The sequence below is a fragment of the Dendroctonus ponderosae genome, unplaced genomic scaffold, assembly GCF_020466585.1.
Source record: "Dendroctonus ponderosae isolate FM_Combo_2020 unplaced genomic scaffold, Dpon_F_20191213v2 Dpon_F_20191213_1, whole genome shotgun sequence".
NCBI lineage: Eukaryota > Metazoa > Arthropoda > Insecta > Coleoptera > Curculionidae > Dendroctonus > Dendroctonus ponderosae.
The window spans coordinates 63,366,558-63,384,443 of record NW_026017110.1 but is presented as its reverse complement, the minus strand read 5'-3'; the positions used below and the strand labels follow the sequence as shown (position 1 = coordinate 63,384,443).

General features: G+C 35.2%; 2 protein-coding genes across 5 annotated transcripts in view; one reads left to right on the top strand and one right to left on the bottom strand.

Annotated features, from left to right (window-relative positions):
* Positions 1-2,668, top strand: part of LOC109540949 (protein masquerade) — a 7,188-nt gene extending 4,520 nt beyond the window's left edge. The window contains exons 5-10 of the mRNA XM_019909516.2: positions 111-438; positions 492-668; positions 749-977; positions 1,035-1,312; positions 1,377-1,531; positions 1,597-2,668. Coding sequence (XP_019765075.2) covers positions 111-438; positions 492-668; positions 749-977; positions 1,035-1,312; positions 1,377-1,531; positions 1,597-1,764 — 1,335 coding nt within the window. The 3' untranslated portion in view covers positions 1,765-2,668. The remainder of the gene's footprint in view (positions 1-110; positions 439-491; positions 669-748; positions 978-1,034; positions 1,313-1,376; positions 1,532-1,596) is intronic.
* A 212-nt stretch (positions 2,669-2,880) lies between these two features.
* On the bottom strand, positions 2,881-14,962 carry LOC109540948 (catenin delta-2). 4 transcript variants are annotated; one of them, XM_019909512.2, is made up of 13 exons: positions 14,662-14,962; positions 13,557-13,640; positions 11,621-11,662; positions 11,132-11,447; positions 10,890-11,071; positions 10,583-10,834; positions 10,305-10,498; positions 9,634-10,248; positions 9,046-9,569; positions 8,794-8,985; positions 8,519-8,680; positions 8,351-8,437; positions 2,881-3,487 (listed from the first exon to the last, which is right to left on the bottom strand). In XM_019909512.2, exons 3-13 carry the CDS (start codon positions 11,632-11,634, stop codon positions 3,323-3,325), a joined length of 2,703 nt encoding a protein of 900 aa, XP_019765071.1. In that variant the 5' UTR covers positions 11,635-11,662; positions 13,557-13,640; positions 14,662-14,962; the 3' UTR covers positions 2,881-3,322. The 4 variants fall into 4 exon arrangements, with proteins under 4 accessions (XP_019765071.1, XP_048524460.1, XP_019765074.1 ...); XM_048668503.1 differs by lacking the exons at positions 13,557-13,640; positions 14,662-14,962 and adding exons at positions 12,382-12,450; positions 13,253-13,299; XM_019909515.2 differs by lacking the exon at positions 11,621-11,662.
* Positions 14,963-17,886: the final 2,924 nt, after the last annotated feature.

Below are 17,886 nucleotides of genomic sequence, written 5' to 3'. Positions count from 1 at the left end.
TTTTTATATTATATGAATTGTAAATTGACAAATAATTTTCTGTTCACATATATATTTTTAATAAATTTTGAATTTGAATTTGTCACGAATATGGACGACACTGTTTCTAGGCTAATGACGATCCAGTTACGACTAGGCCGCAGCCGGTAAGAACAACGATCCCTCCACGGCCAACAACTAGAGATCCGGGACCGATTTGTCCAGGTTTTTGCCTCTTAAATATAATGGCAGCATTTTGCGAAAGACCGTCAGTATTGATTCCGCACACATCAAACTGCAAAAGAGGATCAGTGTGTTGCGATAATACCAGAAGCAGTTCGTACACGTCAAAACCGAAGCCGAAGCCCCATTATCCTCTGACTACCACAACTACTATGGACCCTAGATCTGACTGTCCTGGATCATGTATAGTGTCCTACTTAAGTTTTACTTGTTTCAGTGAGTAGCGGTAATTAATCAGGTTGTCACAAGGTTTACCTTGCTGATTGTAGGAAATGCTGAGATGACAGAGCTATTCAAATGCCGAAAAACGGGCACGAAATGTTGCGCATCAAAGTCCCTAATCAAAGAAGCTTTGGGGCAAAAAGATGAAAACAGTGTACAAGACTCTACGACAACTAGTCCAAGACCGATTGCTTTTACAGTTCAACCAATAACAGCAGCAAGCAGTAAGGACATTGCTCATTTGCATTATTATTGTAGCGCCAAATCTGTATTGATTTCAATTGGCAATCAAATCAAATTTTAGCGACCGACATATCCAAATCAGTAACAACTCAAAGGAATCAAGTATACAGCAAGTATGTTTGCGGTGTAAAAGGAACATCCAGAATGGGAAAAGTGGTGGGCGGAGAAGACGGAGAGCAAGGCGAATGGTGTTGGCAAGTGGCTCTAATCAATAGTCTCAATCAATATCTATGTGGTGCAGCGTTAATCGGCACCCAATGGGTTTTAACAGCTGCACATTGTGTAACAAAGTAGGATCATCTACTAGTATTACCAATTTAACTAATTAACATTGAGTGTTTTTTCAGCATAGTGCGTTCAGGAGATGCAATTTATGTGAGAGTCGGCGACCACGACCTTACCAAAAAATACGGCAGTCCTGGCGCTCAAACCTTGAGGGTGGCTACCACTTATATTCATCACAATCACAACAGTCAAACGTTGGACAACGATATAGCTTTACTGAAGCTCCATGGTCAAGTTGAACTTAAGGACGGAGTTTGCCTGGTTTGTTTGCCAGCACGCGGAGTTAATCATGCAGCCGGGAAAAGATGTACGGTAACTGGATATGGTTACATGGGCGAAGGTATGAAAGAGGGCACAACCAGTATAACCGTTTAACTTTGTTCGCATATATTTTTTTAATTCAGCTGGACCAATACCCTTACGAGTTAGAGAAGCTGAGTTGCCCATCGTTAGTGACGCAGAATGTATAAGGAAAGTAAACGCAGTAACTGAGAAAATTTTCATTCTGCCAGCCAGCAGCTTTTGCGCTGGTGGCGAAGAAGGCAACGATGCCTGCCAGGTAAGCGATTGAGCCACTGCACCAGCTAATAAGTGGAATTTATCGAAACTATAAACATTTTTCAGGGTGATGGTGGCGGTCCTTTGGTATGCCAAGATGATGGATTTTACGAATTAGCAGGTTTGGTCTCATGGGGATTTGGATGTGGTAGAGTAGACGTTCCTGGGGTTTACGTCAAAGTATCTTCCTTCATTGGTTGGATCAACCAAATTATCAGTGTAAACAATTTATAACATCGCACTTGTTATTTAAAGTTTAGAAACAAATGAATTTCTGCGTCGATAAATAATAGCAATATCAAATAAAAACATATTTGCGCTAGCGCAAAATACGCCTTGCTTCAAAAAACATTGGCCATATAGTATCTACTCGATATAAGCAGTAGATGACCAGATTTTCTTAATCGATCACATTTGTTAAAATTGTAAATATTCTTGTAATCAATTTTATACCTTTTGTTTATCAATTAAAATAGCTATTTAATAGTAAATATGTAATTTGATATGTCGTTACCAGATAAAGGAAAGCGATTCGTGCTATAGAATTTAAGAGAAGCAATTAAAAAGCTGTTTTCTTCAGCAAGTACAAAATATCAGGCCGATTCCAGCCATCTTAGCTCATATTAATTGCAAACACTCTACACGATTTTTTAATTTCGACTTAAGTATAGTATGAACTTTCAATTGCAATAAGTCAATAACTGCCCTTTCCGATCAGAAGCGATGATCATAAAGAAGCACTTTTCTTTAGTATTCATTTAATTTACTTTTCCGTACCGACTTAAAGTTTAACTTACAATTTGTAATTTATAACAACATACTAATAGTGAAAGCGGCTGTTTCAAGGTTGGAAGTTGAAAGCAATATTTGCGGCATCTCAAACTTCTGATAGAGCACAGGACATTGAATTTTTAACACTCATTGTTATCAATACGATACTTTTATTTTTGGCTATTCTTATTTATTTATATTATTCTTTTACTCGACTTCGTCTGGGGTGTCAAACGCCATCATCGTTCGAAAAACGACACTTTTCGCCCTAGTGTCGAAAACTACTATTTTGGTTACTTAATAGTAACATTAATAATTAATTAAATTAGTTGATTAGAGAAGAAATAAAACAGTGTGGTTATTATAATAAGTTTATTTTATTATAAACAATATTAAAATTGACTATGGTAGTACTGAATAAATCAAATATTTGCTTCAATGTATGTTCGTATTTTTTTTTAATCATCAATCATCAAACGGAAACGCAATGACTTCATTATGTCTATGATGTATTTATATAATTATAATTTAAGTATAGAATAAATTTATTTTTGACTAAATTATTAAATTAAACATAAGTTTGCATTAAAACTAAAATTTATGCTGACTATTAATATTTACAGACAATTATTTTTACTTGAAGCTTAATCACAGTAAACCATAAAATTAAGAACAGTTATATACTTAATATGAATCATAGGATCGAATATTGACATATGAGACGAAGCGCCTGACCTAAAACTATTTATTTGACAACTCAATCGCTTCAAAGAGTTGAAAATTCAATGTGATAAATTTTTGAAGACATTATAAGAGCATTTAATTAACCTAAAATTGCACATTTAAATTACTTGAAATATCATAAAAACCAATTCGGATCTACTACATACATGTATATAATAAAAACCAAAATACTTCTAAAATTGTGCAGTAAAAACAGTACATTGCATAGGGTACATATTACAAAAATAGAGCAAAAAAATACTTTTAGATCAGACTTGCAAAAGAAAGTTCAGTCACTTTAGACCCAGGAATCCTTTCCAGGGGGTACACTTAGAGCTGAAGCTTCGCCCTGTCTTGACTGTTGCAGTTGCACATCTCCTAAATTATTCAAACTAGTGCTACCAAGACTTGGTTGCCGATTCCGTTTTTTCTCCATGTTCACCTGGGCATACAGGGGTTCCGGCTGAAAATACTTTATCTCATAAATATTTATTAATGATATTGCTCAAGCTGAGCCGAAATTCTTGTTATGCAGATGCTTCCCAAGTAAAATGATAACTTCGCTCTCTGATACTGATTAAAATCGATATACCTGTTAGAAAATAACTGGTGATAGTCGCCAGTAATTGAAAATATCATTCAACAAGCAGTAATACTTGACAATTAGTGAAAATTAGAAATAGTAGTCGATATTTAGTAGACCCTAGATCATCACTGCTACTTAGGAAACACCCTCGTTCGGGTAGGAAAACATAAGGGGCCGAATAATATAAATAAAAACTTTTTTACAAAAAATACCTGACTTTGTTGGAACCTAATAAACACTGTTCAATCAGGAAAATGAACCGTGTTATGAATGGCATGTTTCAATTGAACTAATTCAATAAAAAATGTTAAGACAATTAATAAGAAGGAAGTCGATTCATTCAAAGAAGATCCGCACAGACATGCAATAAGTTGAAGCACATTTTCAGTGACCAGCCAATTACTAACTAATTATTGACTAAGCATTTAGTCACTATGTTTGATATTCCGGCCTGTTGCATTTCTGTGAGAATCTCAAAGCCTAGTACGATCGTTCAATTCGAGAAAAATGATTAATATCTGATCTTTTTTCTGACATGATCCGAGAGTTTGTGATGCAGCTCCAATAAAGTTTAAATATCTTCCTACCCTGACCTAAGCTACAACAGAAGCTGGCCAGGGCCTTAGTTTTAGGGCTCTGCAAACCAAAGGCGCTGGGCAGCTCCCGGAGCCTATGGGCCGATTTACATTAAACACCTAAGGCAGACTACAGTGCCAGCACGAAACAAACACCAACGCATGCACAAAATGAGATATAAGTGAATAGGCTCATATCTAAATAATTAGCCAATCAAAAGTTGTAATTTCAGATATACTAATTTGATATATTACATGTAGCGTATAACAGAACTAAAATTTATTTTAATAATGATCTGCACTTATGGTTTCATCATTTTTGGTGTCTATGAACTTTATTTTATATAGCACTACAAATGTGTTTTGATTGGTAAGTACTGCGCGCAAACTTCCAGCTAGATTACAACACTTGCTGGCCTTAAAATACAAATGAGAGTTTAACTTAATATACAGTGTGGCTTCATAAATTGCCTGTAGGCACATGTAATCATAATTACTAACATTATAAACTCTGAAACTGAAAAGATTCGAAAACCCACAATGGAGCTAATTTCAGTACACACTCTACATCAAATTAAATTATTGCAACGGACGAAAAGTATATCTTTGACAGAAGCTCAGAGTTGTTTCAATCAATTTTATGCTCGTGCCGGCACATTAGTCGGACAAAAGTGCAAGGTAAATGCAGCCTTACCTGATGAGCCGCCCCGAGCCTTGGCCATTATCATCATCCCTGCTGAAACCTGGCTGCTAGGTCGGACTGAAGATCCAACTAACTTACTTCTAACGCTCCATATTCACATTTTTAGGAAAATAACTGTTAGTTGGAGTTGAAAAGGAATTGAAAGTTTTTCAGCACTGACATTTGCGTGTGAATGAATTACTTTGAACGGTCTTGTTAGAGCTTAAATTCGATAAAATCGAGTAACATCGACTAAGTACACATTATAATACTTGAATAGGAATTGTCAATAAATATTCTTATAATTAAAAAAAGTCGAATTAATACATCTTTAATGATGTTAGGCGCTTTATATATTAAGTATGAAAAGCATGAGCCGAATGGTCGCTGCTCAATATTTAAAAAAATATCGTTCAATTTCGATAATCTTCCAGGGATTAAATAATAAATTAACGCGACACATCTATTTATGGTTAACTGGTATACAGTGGTCACGTGTTTATCAATCCTGCTTAATGGGTAAGTATATACATAACTATATGCGCAATATAAATATTTCGAAGCAAATGAAATATAGTGTGAAATGAAGGAGATTTGATAAATCTAGCTAGAAAAAAAATGAAGTCAAGAGCTCATGATAAATACAAGGGTTGCTTATACTTATGTGTATTAACATCCATAAAGACACTGTGGAATGCTCGTTGCCTTAACACTTACTGATCACACTTACGATGATTTTCAACTTTATGTTCAAGTGCTTTAACATCCGCAGACTTCAAAGTCGCCTTACAAAAAATATATAATATTAGTTTAAATAACAATACATCATGATCAGTCAATGGAGAGATGAAACCGTTTTAATTTCCGAAAAATAATGACACATAAGCCGAAGTGCATTTAAGGAATTGAGAATCTAGTACATAAATAGCGAGCAAGTGTAAAATAGAAAGCAAATAATTTGGTTCATACGGCTCATGGGAAGATACAATGAAGAATTTTAAAAAGCTAACAACAAAATGTTATGTATATAAATAGTTAAAACTAAGTCAGGTATATTATTGTAAATATATTTAAACAATACCTTATTAGGTTATAGCATCTCCTATGGAAACAGCTAACATATTAACATGTTCTTAGCTTTGGTTAGTTACCTATTAGCACCCTAACAATATAATAAGGAATACCTCATATTATTATATAACTTTGTATGAAAACTACAAATAATCATTGCACCATCCCATCCATGCAGGTTACAATGTGTATAATGTGCAGTACCATGTACCACTAACTTTCTAAGTGACATTACAAAACTACTTTTATAAATGAGGCAGTTATGCTTCCACTTATATAGGCCAAGTATAAAATGTTCCAAACACCCATAAAGTAAAATGCATTTTTTGGAATGTAAAAGACATTCCACATTCACAAATTATACTGATATTTCCGTATTCGTTGCACCTTATACATTCCGTGCCCTTAAAGAACACACACAGATTAAGACACATGCCACCAGTACGTTTATCCCGTTCAAACAAATTTGCTTTGAAATTTCTTAAAATATTAGAAGATTACAAATAGCAAAGAATTGCTTATCAAGGACAAATTTGTTCTTTTATATCCAATGCCCTGACTATGACGAATTAAACTGAAAATAGCCACAAAACCTTGAGCTAATAGGTGATGGTGTCGTTTGAGGCCCTCCGAATTTGTAGTTTTGTCTATTCTTACCTTAAAGATCACTTCAAATTAAGCCAAAAAACACTCACAAACTTTTGAAATTTGAGTTCCAAAGCCACTTATTTCTGCACGAAAATGAGATTGTCCGGTGCTATTTGCTGCTAAATCGTGTTTTAGGTAAGAACAATTACTAACTCCACATGAAAAATTGTTGTTAAGATGCATAATAATTCTGTTTTTTTTGCAAAAGTTTCAGCATGTTCTGACCTCGCCTTTGATTGACGTTATCGAGCACGTGGACAGCCAGATGCTTGATTATTTATATTTCTTTTGGAGACTTTGCACAATGCGGTGTTTCTATTGTGTATGCGGTGTATTTTACCCATTTATTATCAGTTTGTGTGTAACAATGAATTAAAAGTATTATTTCAAATTGAATTAACTTAATAAAACTGCCTATATGATAATAAACCGAAAAGACCTAAATAATCTAAACCGACCCAAATTGAATGAATCTACATGAAAGGTATCCATGGGGAATTTCCTCAAAATTTCTGTTTTTTGACTTAATTTATGGACCGTTCAGGAAAATTTTCACTGAGTGCTTAATTTGAAGTGATCTTTAAGGTATGAATAGACAAAACTACAAATTCAGAGGGCCTCAAACGACACCATCGCCAATCAACATTAAAGTTTCCATAGGCATAAAGAAACTGACGGAGCGGTCAGCGAGTAAATGATTTCTGAAAACACGATTTAGTGGACAAACTGCCGGTCAGAAGATATCATTCGCAATCAGAAAACTGCAGTTTTTTCATCAATCTCGCAATTGCGATGTGTTTTATCCCCTTCAGTATATCCACAAAATCGTTTTATTTCCGCTTTTCAGTGTGACGGAGTCATAAATCACAGATTGTTTATTTTTAAGATGGAGCACCCGTATTACAGGTTGATTCACCGTACGCTGTGATGATAGTCAATAGATAAACAGTTTAACATACGTAATTCAACGGGTGTACTGGATTAATATGAATCATTAGTATTATCGTAATTATATATCGAGCACTAATCTTTACGCATTACGAGCAAATAGATTTCGGTCTTAAATGGCATTTGCAAAGCCGAAGCTAAATATTAATACGAAACTGTTGTTTAGATAGGTATTATTTGCAAAGTGGAAGACTGAAACCAACAGAAAAATAGAAAAATCCCTTTTAAAACATTCAGAATACTGTTGATAGCATTAACTGGAATGAGACATTTTAATATGTTATAAAATACCTTAATATGAAAATTTAATCATTTCTACTGGGGTCTCGTCGCACACTTCAGTATTTTTTTGCGAATGAGCGTCTTATAATAACTCTGTAAAACGCAAATGTTTAAATAATACATAAATATTTTATTTAAAATTCGGCCACGCGATAGTGAAGTATTCTCAAACGTTCAGCTCGCTTTAGAATTTTCGATTTTTAGTTTACCAACCTACGGGGACCGGCGAGTCAGGATTAAGCAGAGCCTGCATCAAAACCACGTGATAATTGATCCGTTCTAAATAAGACCCTGGCGATGTGTTAACCGCAAAAAACAGCTCAAATATACAATACTGTAGTACGATAGGTACGCCATATATTTAATACTACTAGGCATTGAGCAAGTCTGTGTTTTACGTTCGATTCACAAACAATGATTTAGTTAAGCAATCTATTGCGAAAAATATCAATTGACATGGACGATAAGAATCATGGATAGGAAAAAGGTCATGAATGAGAAAAATATTAAGAGGATTTCTGCTTAATGACTTACTGGAGGTGGATTTGAACCGGAAGGGTAGGGCCGACCCATTATTGGTGCGTTTTCAGGGTACGCCATGTCGGCCATTGGTATATCGTCCTGAAAAAGAAAAACAATTTTTACAACTTGTGATGACAAATGCGAACTTAATTGAACGTGTTGTAAAATAATAACACTTACCCTAAAAACAGGACCTCGCGAGCCTGGTGCCGACCGCTTCATCGTTCTATCTTCATATCTGGTTCCACTTTGCGAAGCCATTGGCCTATTGAGGGTGCTATTAGCGTTGTTTGGCGAATTTGGACCTGCATTTCGAGCGGCCACGGTTTTTGTAACAAAATCCTTAAACCAAACAATCCAAAATAAGTCAAATATAGCACTCAAACCACCACATGTTACGATATATCGAAACAATAAAAATTGCAATTTGCAAATGTGATATAAAAAATACGTACCTGTTCCTTCCAACCATGCTTTTTGTACACCTCTCGTAGATCTTGATGTTGCCACATTGTGAAAAGCACTTGCCCAGCAAATTTAAGTACCCTAGGGGTGTATTTTTGTCGTTGCCTTGTTATCGTCATCAGTCTTTCTACTCCTCCTGCTTCTAGTAGAGATCGGGAAAATTCAGCATTTTTCTTTATCACCTAGAAAGAAAAGTTTACAAAATATAATATGTATAAACCGTACGTAACATTTGCATTTACCTCGTTTAGAGTGGCCAAAACAGCAGCAATGGTATCGTCCGAAGTCCCTTGATCATGTTGTGGACTACCAGACGGTAATTTCTGAACCAAATCTCGCATAGCATATTTCCCGATCAGTTCTTTATTACGCTGATCTATAGCCAAATTTCTCAATGCAGTCGCTACTGCACAAACAACCCGATCTACCTCCATGCGAAGTAACTCAACCAGAATCGGTAGTCCTTTTTCTTTGCGGACGGCGGCACGAATATCTATACTAGGCTGCCAATAGCAGGCCGCCAAATTTTGAAGGGCTCCAGCTGCAGCTTCCAGAGTTTCCGGATTCGAGCAACTTTGCAGTAGGGCCAAGTAGGATTGCACAACATCGGGCTGCCAAAGAAGCTCCATGCCCTTAAATGGTTCGCCCCTAGAAGCTGTACTAGATGTACCAGTTGCATTTGATGTCGAAAAATTTGTGTCTTTATTTTCAGATGAATTGCCTTCTTTTTTCTTTTTACTGCCTCCAAAACATCCCAAATTTTCACCTGTAATTTAGCATCACAGTTTTAGTACCACTAGCTTAGAGTAAATTAAGCAACAAACTGATACCTTTAGAATTACTAGCTGCCACTCTACTTTGCGTTGGCAAAGGATTCTTATCATAGTTTGGATCCTCCACTTCTTGACATCGATAGGACAGGTTTCTCAATATACATACACAATTTTCAACTATTTTGTTGCCTATATTGGACTTTTCTATGGCACAGCGGACAACGAACAGCAAAGAATCCACTAAACCCTCGCATTCTCGTAATTTTTTTCTGGCGTATTCCCCTGCAGAACTCACGTTCCTTAATACTCCAGATGCATTCCTAAACACTGTAGACCAGCAGGTTTCGCCGTGGTTTCCTTGAGGATCCCAGCCAGAATGGGGAATGATTATAAATGTTACAATAGTTAGAACACCATCGTCAATGATGTTTCTTTTCAGGTCTTCGCAGGAGGACAAATTCCAGATCACCCCCGTCACAAGTTCTTTAATTTCGGCCTCACTCGATCTCCGCAGAAGATTGATCAGTGCGGGAATGCCCGCCGCATTTTTTATTGATCTTTTATTTTCATCGTTTTGTCGCCCAAAGGACAGATTCCTCAACGCCCCGCACGCATTTCGAAATACTTCTATACTGTCATGGCTTAACAAATTGACTAGAGGAGGAATGCCTCCTAAAAATGACGGTTAATTCAACGCAATTTGTTTGATGTACAACATCAACAATTACCTAGAGCCCTAGTCTTTTGCTTATTGGGATCATGCATATAACACAAATGTTGTAAATAAGCTGCCGCGTTTGCTTTAATCACATTATTAGGATTATTTAGGAACCCTATAACCTCTGGCAAGTTGGGGTCACGCCAGCGCATACCTCGTACATCTTCATCGCCTACAACACTCCCTGGGGAGGAAATATGTACCCTACAAAAAGATAGACATCTTCACGTGCTGTCCATGAAGCACATAATATCTGATTTCAGCTGGTGGATAAATCACAATAAATACCTGTCATGAGGTACGCCTACGTTATGGCCATGTAACGACATCTTACTCATGTGCTTCTGGAGATCTACGTCTTCTTCAAACATCCTCATACTGCTGGGGGCAACAGTAACGGGGCCGTTTAAACTATCAACATACGGCCGAGACAAAGGAGCTGTGCTGTAGGGAGAAGGCGAAACGTAGCCATAAACCACCCCCGGGTCATCCTGATAAGGATCTAACCCTATAGGCGGTCCGCCAGGAGATGGTGTTACTCTAAAATAAAGATCATACAGATCTTATACACCGTAACTGATTTTATATAATGCACCTGTAATGTTCTGGAAGCTCATCGTATCCAGATCCCAAGTACGCTGTATTGGGCTGTGCGGACATAGGTAAAGGAGAAGGATCTGCACTGTGCTCGCTCGGACTAGGGGGAGTCGGAGGTCGCTCAGCACTTGCTGGATACCCCATGTATGTACCATAGGGATTGGGGTAATGCTCAAAATCCTAGAAAGAAACATTCCCTCCCTTTCCACTTCCTAACTTATAATTGGACTGAACTGTTACCTGGTAATGAGGATGCTGATGGTATTGAGAATACATATGATGTGGTGGTTGATCTATATAGTCTGAATAATGCGAGCTATGTGGGTAAGATCCAAGTGGAACAGGTATATACTCCCCGGACTGCTCTCCGATCTGCTGCACTTCTCGTACCACTTTCGTAACAGTTGTCACTTGTTGGGTAGTTTGTTGTTTTTGAGTTCGCACTAATGGTTCATCGCTATGCACAGACATACGACTGGAATTTGGGGAATTCTCTGAATGACCATTACTATGTGTATGGTACGATGAATCATTTAGAGTTGCCACATCGGGTCCCCTAATAAAATTACAGTATACTAATATTGTTTCTTGAAAGGGATCAGATCAAAACATTTAATTTGGCTTAGAATCCGTAGAATATGTATTGCTTTAATAAAAAGAAATACAATATCGAATTAAGAAACGTAGCATTATTATGATGAAACGCATGCATACTCTAATACAACTCACTTATAGTGCTGCATGTCTGAACCCTGATCTTGGAAGACTCGCCTAAAACAACAAAGAGTAAATGCATCTAATACTTACATACTTTCCGTTATCTCTAAAAATGTCAGCATTTTTTTTCCTTGAATCTGAACGAATATTTTCTCTATTGAATTTTGAACAATTGCAAAATGTGTTTGCGAAACGTTCTAATGTGATTACAGTTACCTGATGTCCGTTTTACAACCCGTTAGTTTCCATAAGTCACCAGAGTTTACAAGCCCATATCACAGATTAAAAGCAAATATTGTGTTATAGGGCGTATTACATAAAGTGTTAGTGCAATATATTGTCTAAGCCAACCAATCAACTAGACCAACTAATCCAAACCAAGACAATCTATATCATATTAGATACACTTTTGAATAAATGGTGGGATATTGTTTTTTTATATATATAATAAAGTACTGATACTACCATACCGTGAAAAAATTGATTTCTTGGCCAACATGAGATTTAAAAAGAAATGAAACCTTTAAATAATTAATTGAATGACTTATTTTAGCCAGCATTACAGTGAGACTAACCCAAACTAACCCAAACTAAATTTACGAATATACTACAGACTCTTCTGCACGCATGTTATCTTTATGTTTTTTCAAATTTAACTAGGATAGTTTGCAATTTGTACACTAACTATGATAAAATGATACAAAGCAATTTCCTATTAATGAAATTGAAAATGAATTAAACGATAACATTCCCAAATGCACGGGTACTCTTACCTTCGCTGCGTTACTTCAGTATGGGTGAAACTTCTCTCTTGCCTCTGTTCCAATCTCCTGTTAACCAAGCTGGCAGTTTGCAAAGCACAAAGATTTTAGCCAAAGCACCACATGAATAATTACTTTATTTTCATAGTGCATGCGTAGGTATAACTTATAAAAATGAAAGCCTTCAAAGTATTCCTCTATTAATTAATCCCTTGTGTATTTTTTTAAGTTAGTCCAGTAAAATAAAAGTTTTGAATTACAATACAATACGTATAGGAGTTTTGCTTTAGAAATGAACAAACCAAAACACATGTAATGAACGCAACTCACGCATTGTGCCGATATTGATATMATTGAATTCGGAACTTGTGGGAGTTTTTCTTCCTGTACTTCCTACAGTGTCGCCTAGACCACTTTCAGAAGTTATTTGTTTAAAATTTCAAATTCRCTTCTCTAAATTGAGCACTTTCATTTATATTGGTTTCTTCAACTAGCATCATTTCTGTATAGCTAATTATTTAAAAAAGTTTGTTGTTATTTTGTAAGTGATAACAATGTTTTACGTAATAAGAACTCCAACAATTTATATTTGTTGTACTAAATGGAAATATAAATTATCACACAGCAAAAGGCTAGTGTTAACATAAACGGTTACGGCACCTCCACCAATGCGAAACAAAATTGATAGTTTAGCAAAATGCAGATGACGACATGCAATGTCGATGTCGAATAGAAACATTTTACAGTATATGTTATTTTTTGATTGTACCGTAATACCATTAGCCATTGGACTTTGCTACTGAAGCTTAGGTTGCTTAAATTTAATTAAGATATGTAACCAAGGTGCTTATGTAAGAAAGTTACGATGTTAAATATTACTTACATACAAGAATCCAAAAGATGAGTAGCTGACATTTTTCAAGCTGTGTTTTGTGTGTTAATGTTAATATTATACCTGTAGCAACATGCAAAAACGATTAATGAATATACCTTTCAACAAACACAAATATGCTTTTCCAATTAAGATTACGTCCTGATGCTTTGTATGAAAAAACATTATGTACGATCAATTTGAATATGTAAGTGATTAGACATAATCTTACTGAAAGTACATAAATGCAACACAATGAGGAACATAGAAATGAAACATTGTGATAAAATGATTTTAACCAACAACAGTTACTTACGAAACAAGATGTGTGTAGGTCAGTCTGAGGGCAAAGATCTATGTATTTGTTTGATGAAGATTTGTATCATTTGCTGAAGAATATCTATAAATAAAATTAAATATACTTATATTTTTTTAAATGCTTCTCCAGTGTACACTATACTTTTGTCTAATAAAATTGTGCATTCACTCCACTATTTATGCATTTGCTTTTTAAGCACACGGAGAACATGTACTAAAACTCAAAAAGCACACCAAGCACCGGGTAAAAAATTACTTATCAATTATTAATTAGTAAGGTATTTATGCTCAGTAATAGGTGGAACAAGATTCCACCTTTTACTATCAGGCTAATGAGAAAACTGATATTCGAGCTGTAATAATGATATTTATAAAAGTAAAATAAATTACATATTAAAATAAACGTTTTGGTTTATTTAAAGGTATGCATAAACAAAAAAGTTCCTGTTTATTGTTACAGAAGTGATCAAAAATTTTGTAGGGATTTTGTGTTGGGATGTCTTCGTGTAGTTACGTGCAAGAGGTTATATCCATGTGCTCTTCAGAGCATTGAGAATATGTTTGTCCATTAAATGTGTAACTAGTTATTKAWTMAATAACTAGTTACACATTTAATGGACAAACATATTCTCAATGCTCTGAAGAGCACATGGATATAACCTCTTGCACGTAACTACACGAAGACATCCCAACACACCTACATCTCTTATATTATTCTAAACAGGCAGTTTCCACTAGTTTGGTCTAATTACGGTCTATATGTATCTGCTAGTTGTTCTAAGGATAGGAAATGTAGTAGGCTTTTATATACTGCGGCAATACAGACATATATATAATAAAATTGCGAATTCTGGAAAGAAATCGGGACATTCTCCTCTGATTTAATTAGAGGATTAAGTTGTGAAAAACAGGGAGTTTTCAAAATGCAGGCAATGCAATCTTCAGGGTGGGGCCTCGAACTGTTTACATTATGAAAATTGATAAAGCAGTCCTATATTGACCATTTCGTTCGCATCACTACACCCTTCGAATAACTACGCTAATGATTAAATGAACTTCAACTTGTCGTTGCTAACTAAAAATTGAAAAATATCATCACAAACCTATCATGTTTTTTAATTGGGGCCTTGAAAGGTCAGGCAGAACTCGGTGCAGGTATAATGGAGACTCTACGTCACCAATGAATACCACCACTAAACAGAACAGTGCTTCTTTTCGAACACCACATTTCAATGCATTAATAGTCGGAGGAAAGTCACTCAATTCATGTACGATTTGCCAATTTAAGCGACATTCAGTTTTCACTATAAATAACTATTCCTCGAAGTGATAAGTACACAACTCTGTTTTCGCCGTTCTCGGTAGACATTCGCTTTTGCTCCCACTCCCTTTGCGTGATGCATGCTGGGTAATGCTAAAATATTGAATTGCCATAGCCTAGTTTTTGCTTTCTTAAAGTTTTTAAGCGGGGTTTTTAAATAGTTTTAGTGCCAAATCTTTATTTGCCGATCGAAATGTGCCAGTACTTCAAACAAATTACTCTACATTGAGAGTAAGTTGCATTAAATATCGAAAGAAAATACGCCGTTTGAAACTCCCGCTACTATGTAACTATATTTACTTCAAGAATCCACATTCCAATATTCCGAGCAAAACTTCTTATCAGTAAACTGTTTCTTTGAATGCTCAATTTGATTAATACGATTTTTTTTTAAATAATATTATAACTTATCCAGTGGGGCCATCTCTTGTCCATGATTGGATACACTGACATCATATTACACCATCAAAGAGTTATTCAAGAAAGTGTTTTATTGACTATTAGAAACCATACTATCCAAATGTGAAGCTCAGTTCATGTGCAAGTGCTGTGAAACCCTGAATTTAAAGAAGTTCAAGACTGTAATCTCTGTGAGAAGCAGAAGGCTTACATTCCAGTTAGTTTTCTATGTTTTAAGCAGATGAATTAATAATTAATAATGAGATGCCGCCACCAGTTTCATATTCGCGTTATATTTGTGAGGAAATTAAATTGAAATATTTTTCTCAGAGCCCATGGATAAAGACAAGTGCACACAGTGCCAAATAAGAACAATCGACTCCTTTAATCTAATCGCTACCGGAACTGTATAATTTATTTTTAGGACTCATTTGATTCATTTTTTTTTACAGCAAAGCATGCACTGAAACTGTAATTAATGTTTAGGTACAAGGTGACGAATAAACGGAAAAGGTTGACTGTTTAATTACCTGATGTAGAAAAACATTAATTAATTAAGCAAAAAATCAATCGAATTGTCAATAAAAGTTCAGTTTTCTAATCATTTTGTAGACAAAGGTAAGGGGCGGGCTTAGCAATATTTAATCAAACTAATTTTATTCAAAATTTGGTATGACACTTTTTGCTTTTTCAAGGAAACGTGCAAATTTATATCTTAGATTTGACAAAACAAATTGTAAAGATTTAATCAAGCAGAATGCAACAAACAAGTCGACACTTTCTTCTTACAACTTTTTACTCGTGTTATTAATGGGGATTAAAATACCGAATTTTATCATTCAATTTTATTCATCAACACGTGCATCTTTATGATTTGTATCATTGGATTGCGTAAGATCTTTTGATATTTTATCAAGCACTGTCAGAATTGGACTATAGCCTATAGCTCTTATACAAAGCATTATTTGCATATCTGCTCTTACCGACCATCTAGTTGTAGATAACGCTTTTAAAACTTTCAATCCTTGGTATAATGTTAATAATAAAACGTTCCATCTATGCGTTGATGCGGCTAAAAAAGGATATAATTTTTGCCTAGAATATAATCCCCTTACAGGGGCCCCATTTACCCCATTTAGTGTGGCCCTGAGCCCCAACTACGTTAAAGGCGGCCCTGTTTCTACACATACAGTAGGTATTGAAGGGCTTTTGCGGTTGCCTCATTCATTCAGACCAGAGATTCAAACATGCTTTTGGGCTAGGAAACAAACATGTTATGCAAACAATGGAATCTTTTTACACTAGCTAAACATTATATTATTCAATTAGAGTACCAAAAAGATGCTAAAATCCATACTGCGAAAATTCAATACACACTTATGATAGTTTAGGGTTATTTTAAAGAAAACTAATCATTAGCGAGTATTTCAACACAAAGTGACCATTCGTTAATCCGTTAATCTGTCGTGTATTCGCTACTTGGCCACTCTTGGAAAGTTTTGCAGAACACTTTCTGGTGATTAAAATTACAAGATTGCAAGTGATTTTGTCCAATAAAGCCAAGTAAGTTTCCCGTGTTTGCATTGCTTTTTTGGGTAACCGACATCCATCCGCTCTACTCTCTTCTCAATAGGTATATATATGAAACCAATTTGCATTTGTCTACACTAGTAGACTAGCAGTATTTTAATTCAGGTCTCAGACGAATTTCGAGTTTGTCGAATTTATGGCAAATGTTTTATTAATCAAAATGTACAGAGACAAAGGAAATAAAAACGATATTCTTCCTGGCAAAAACGACAATAATTAGAATAAGAAATGTTACATGATTAAAATGCAAGCACGTAAAGATTCTGAATTAATTTAATTGACCCAACCTGAAACGTAGATCGTAAATCGTAAATGCAATCAAACTTTTCAAATAGACTATATTTTCATCTCAATTTGGCACATTAACTTAAAAATAATATAAATTTCGATAAACTTGATTAGCCGCAACTTCAGGTTCTGAATACTACAAAGTTATGCAATTTAATAGCCACATATAATTCATTAGAGTTAAAATGATTGAACTCAAATATTTTGAGCTTTCAACTAATCCAGCAGTGATAAAGTTTATGAAATTTCCCAAGCATTCCTTAAGTCGGAAAGGTCTGTTTTAGGTAAACTACAATCCACTTTTGTTGTTACTAATTAATGTTCTCTGGATGAAAGTAATCTTTAAATCCTCCCCTATTAAGATTTGGAGAATAGTCAGGTGTGCCTTCGGTTAGTTTGTAAGGGTATCGGATGAACTATGCGTTGATTCTCTAAAGCTATTCTCTAACATTGGATATAAATTATTAATTTGTTAACGTTTTATTCGACCGTGATCTGTTCTATATGGACATATCGTCATTTTTAATTGCTTAATATAATATACAGTAAAGTCCGCTTATAATGAACCCGGTTATAGTGAACTTTCGGTTAAAACAAACTTTTTTCCTTTAATTGAAACGTTTAAAATCACTTTTTAGGTTAGTTGTATATTAATTAACTTTCCGTTTATAACGAACTTCCACGCGCAGCAACACGAATCGTGCGGAGTTGTTTATATTAGTGAGAGCGA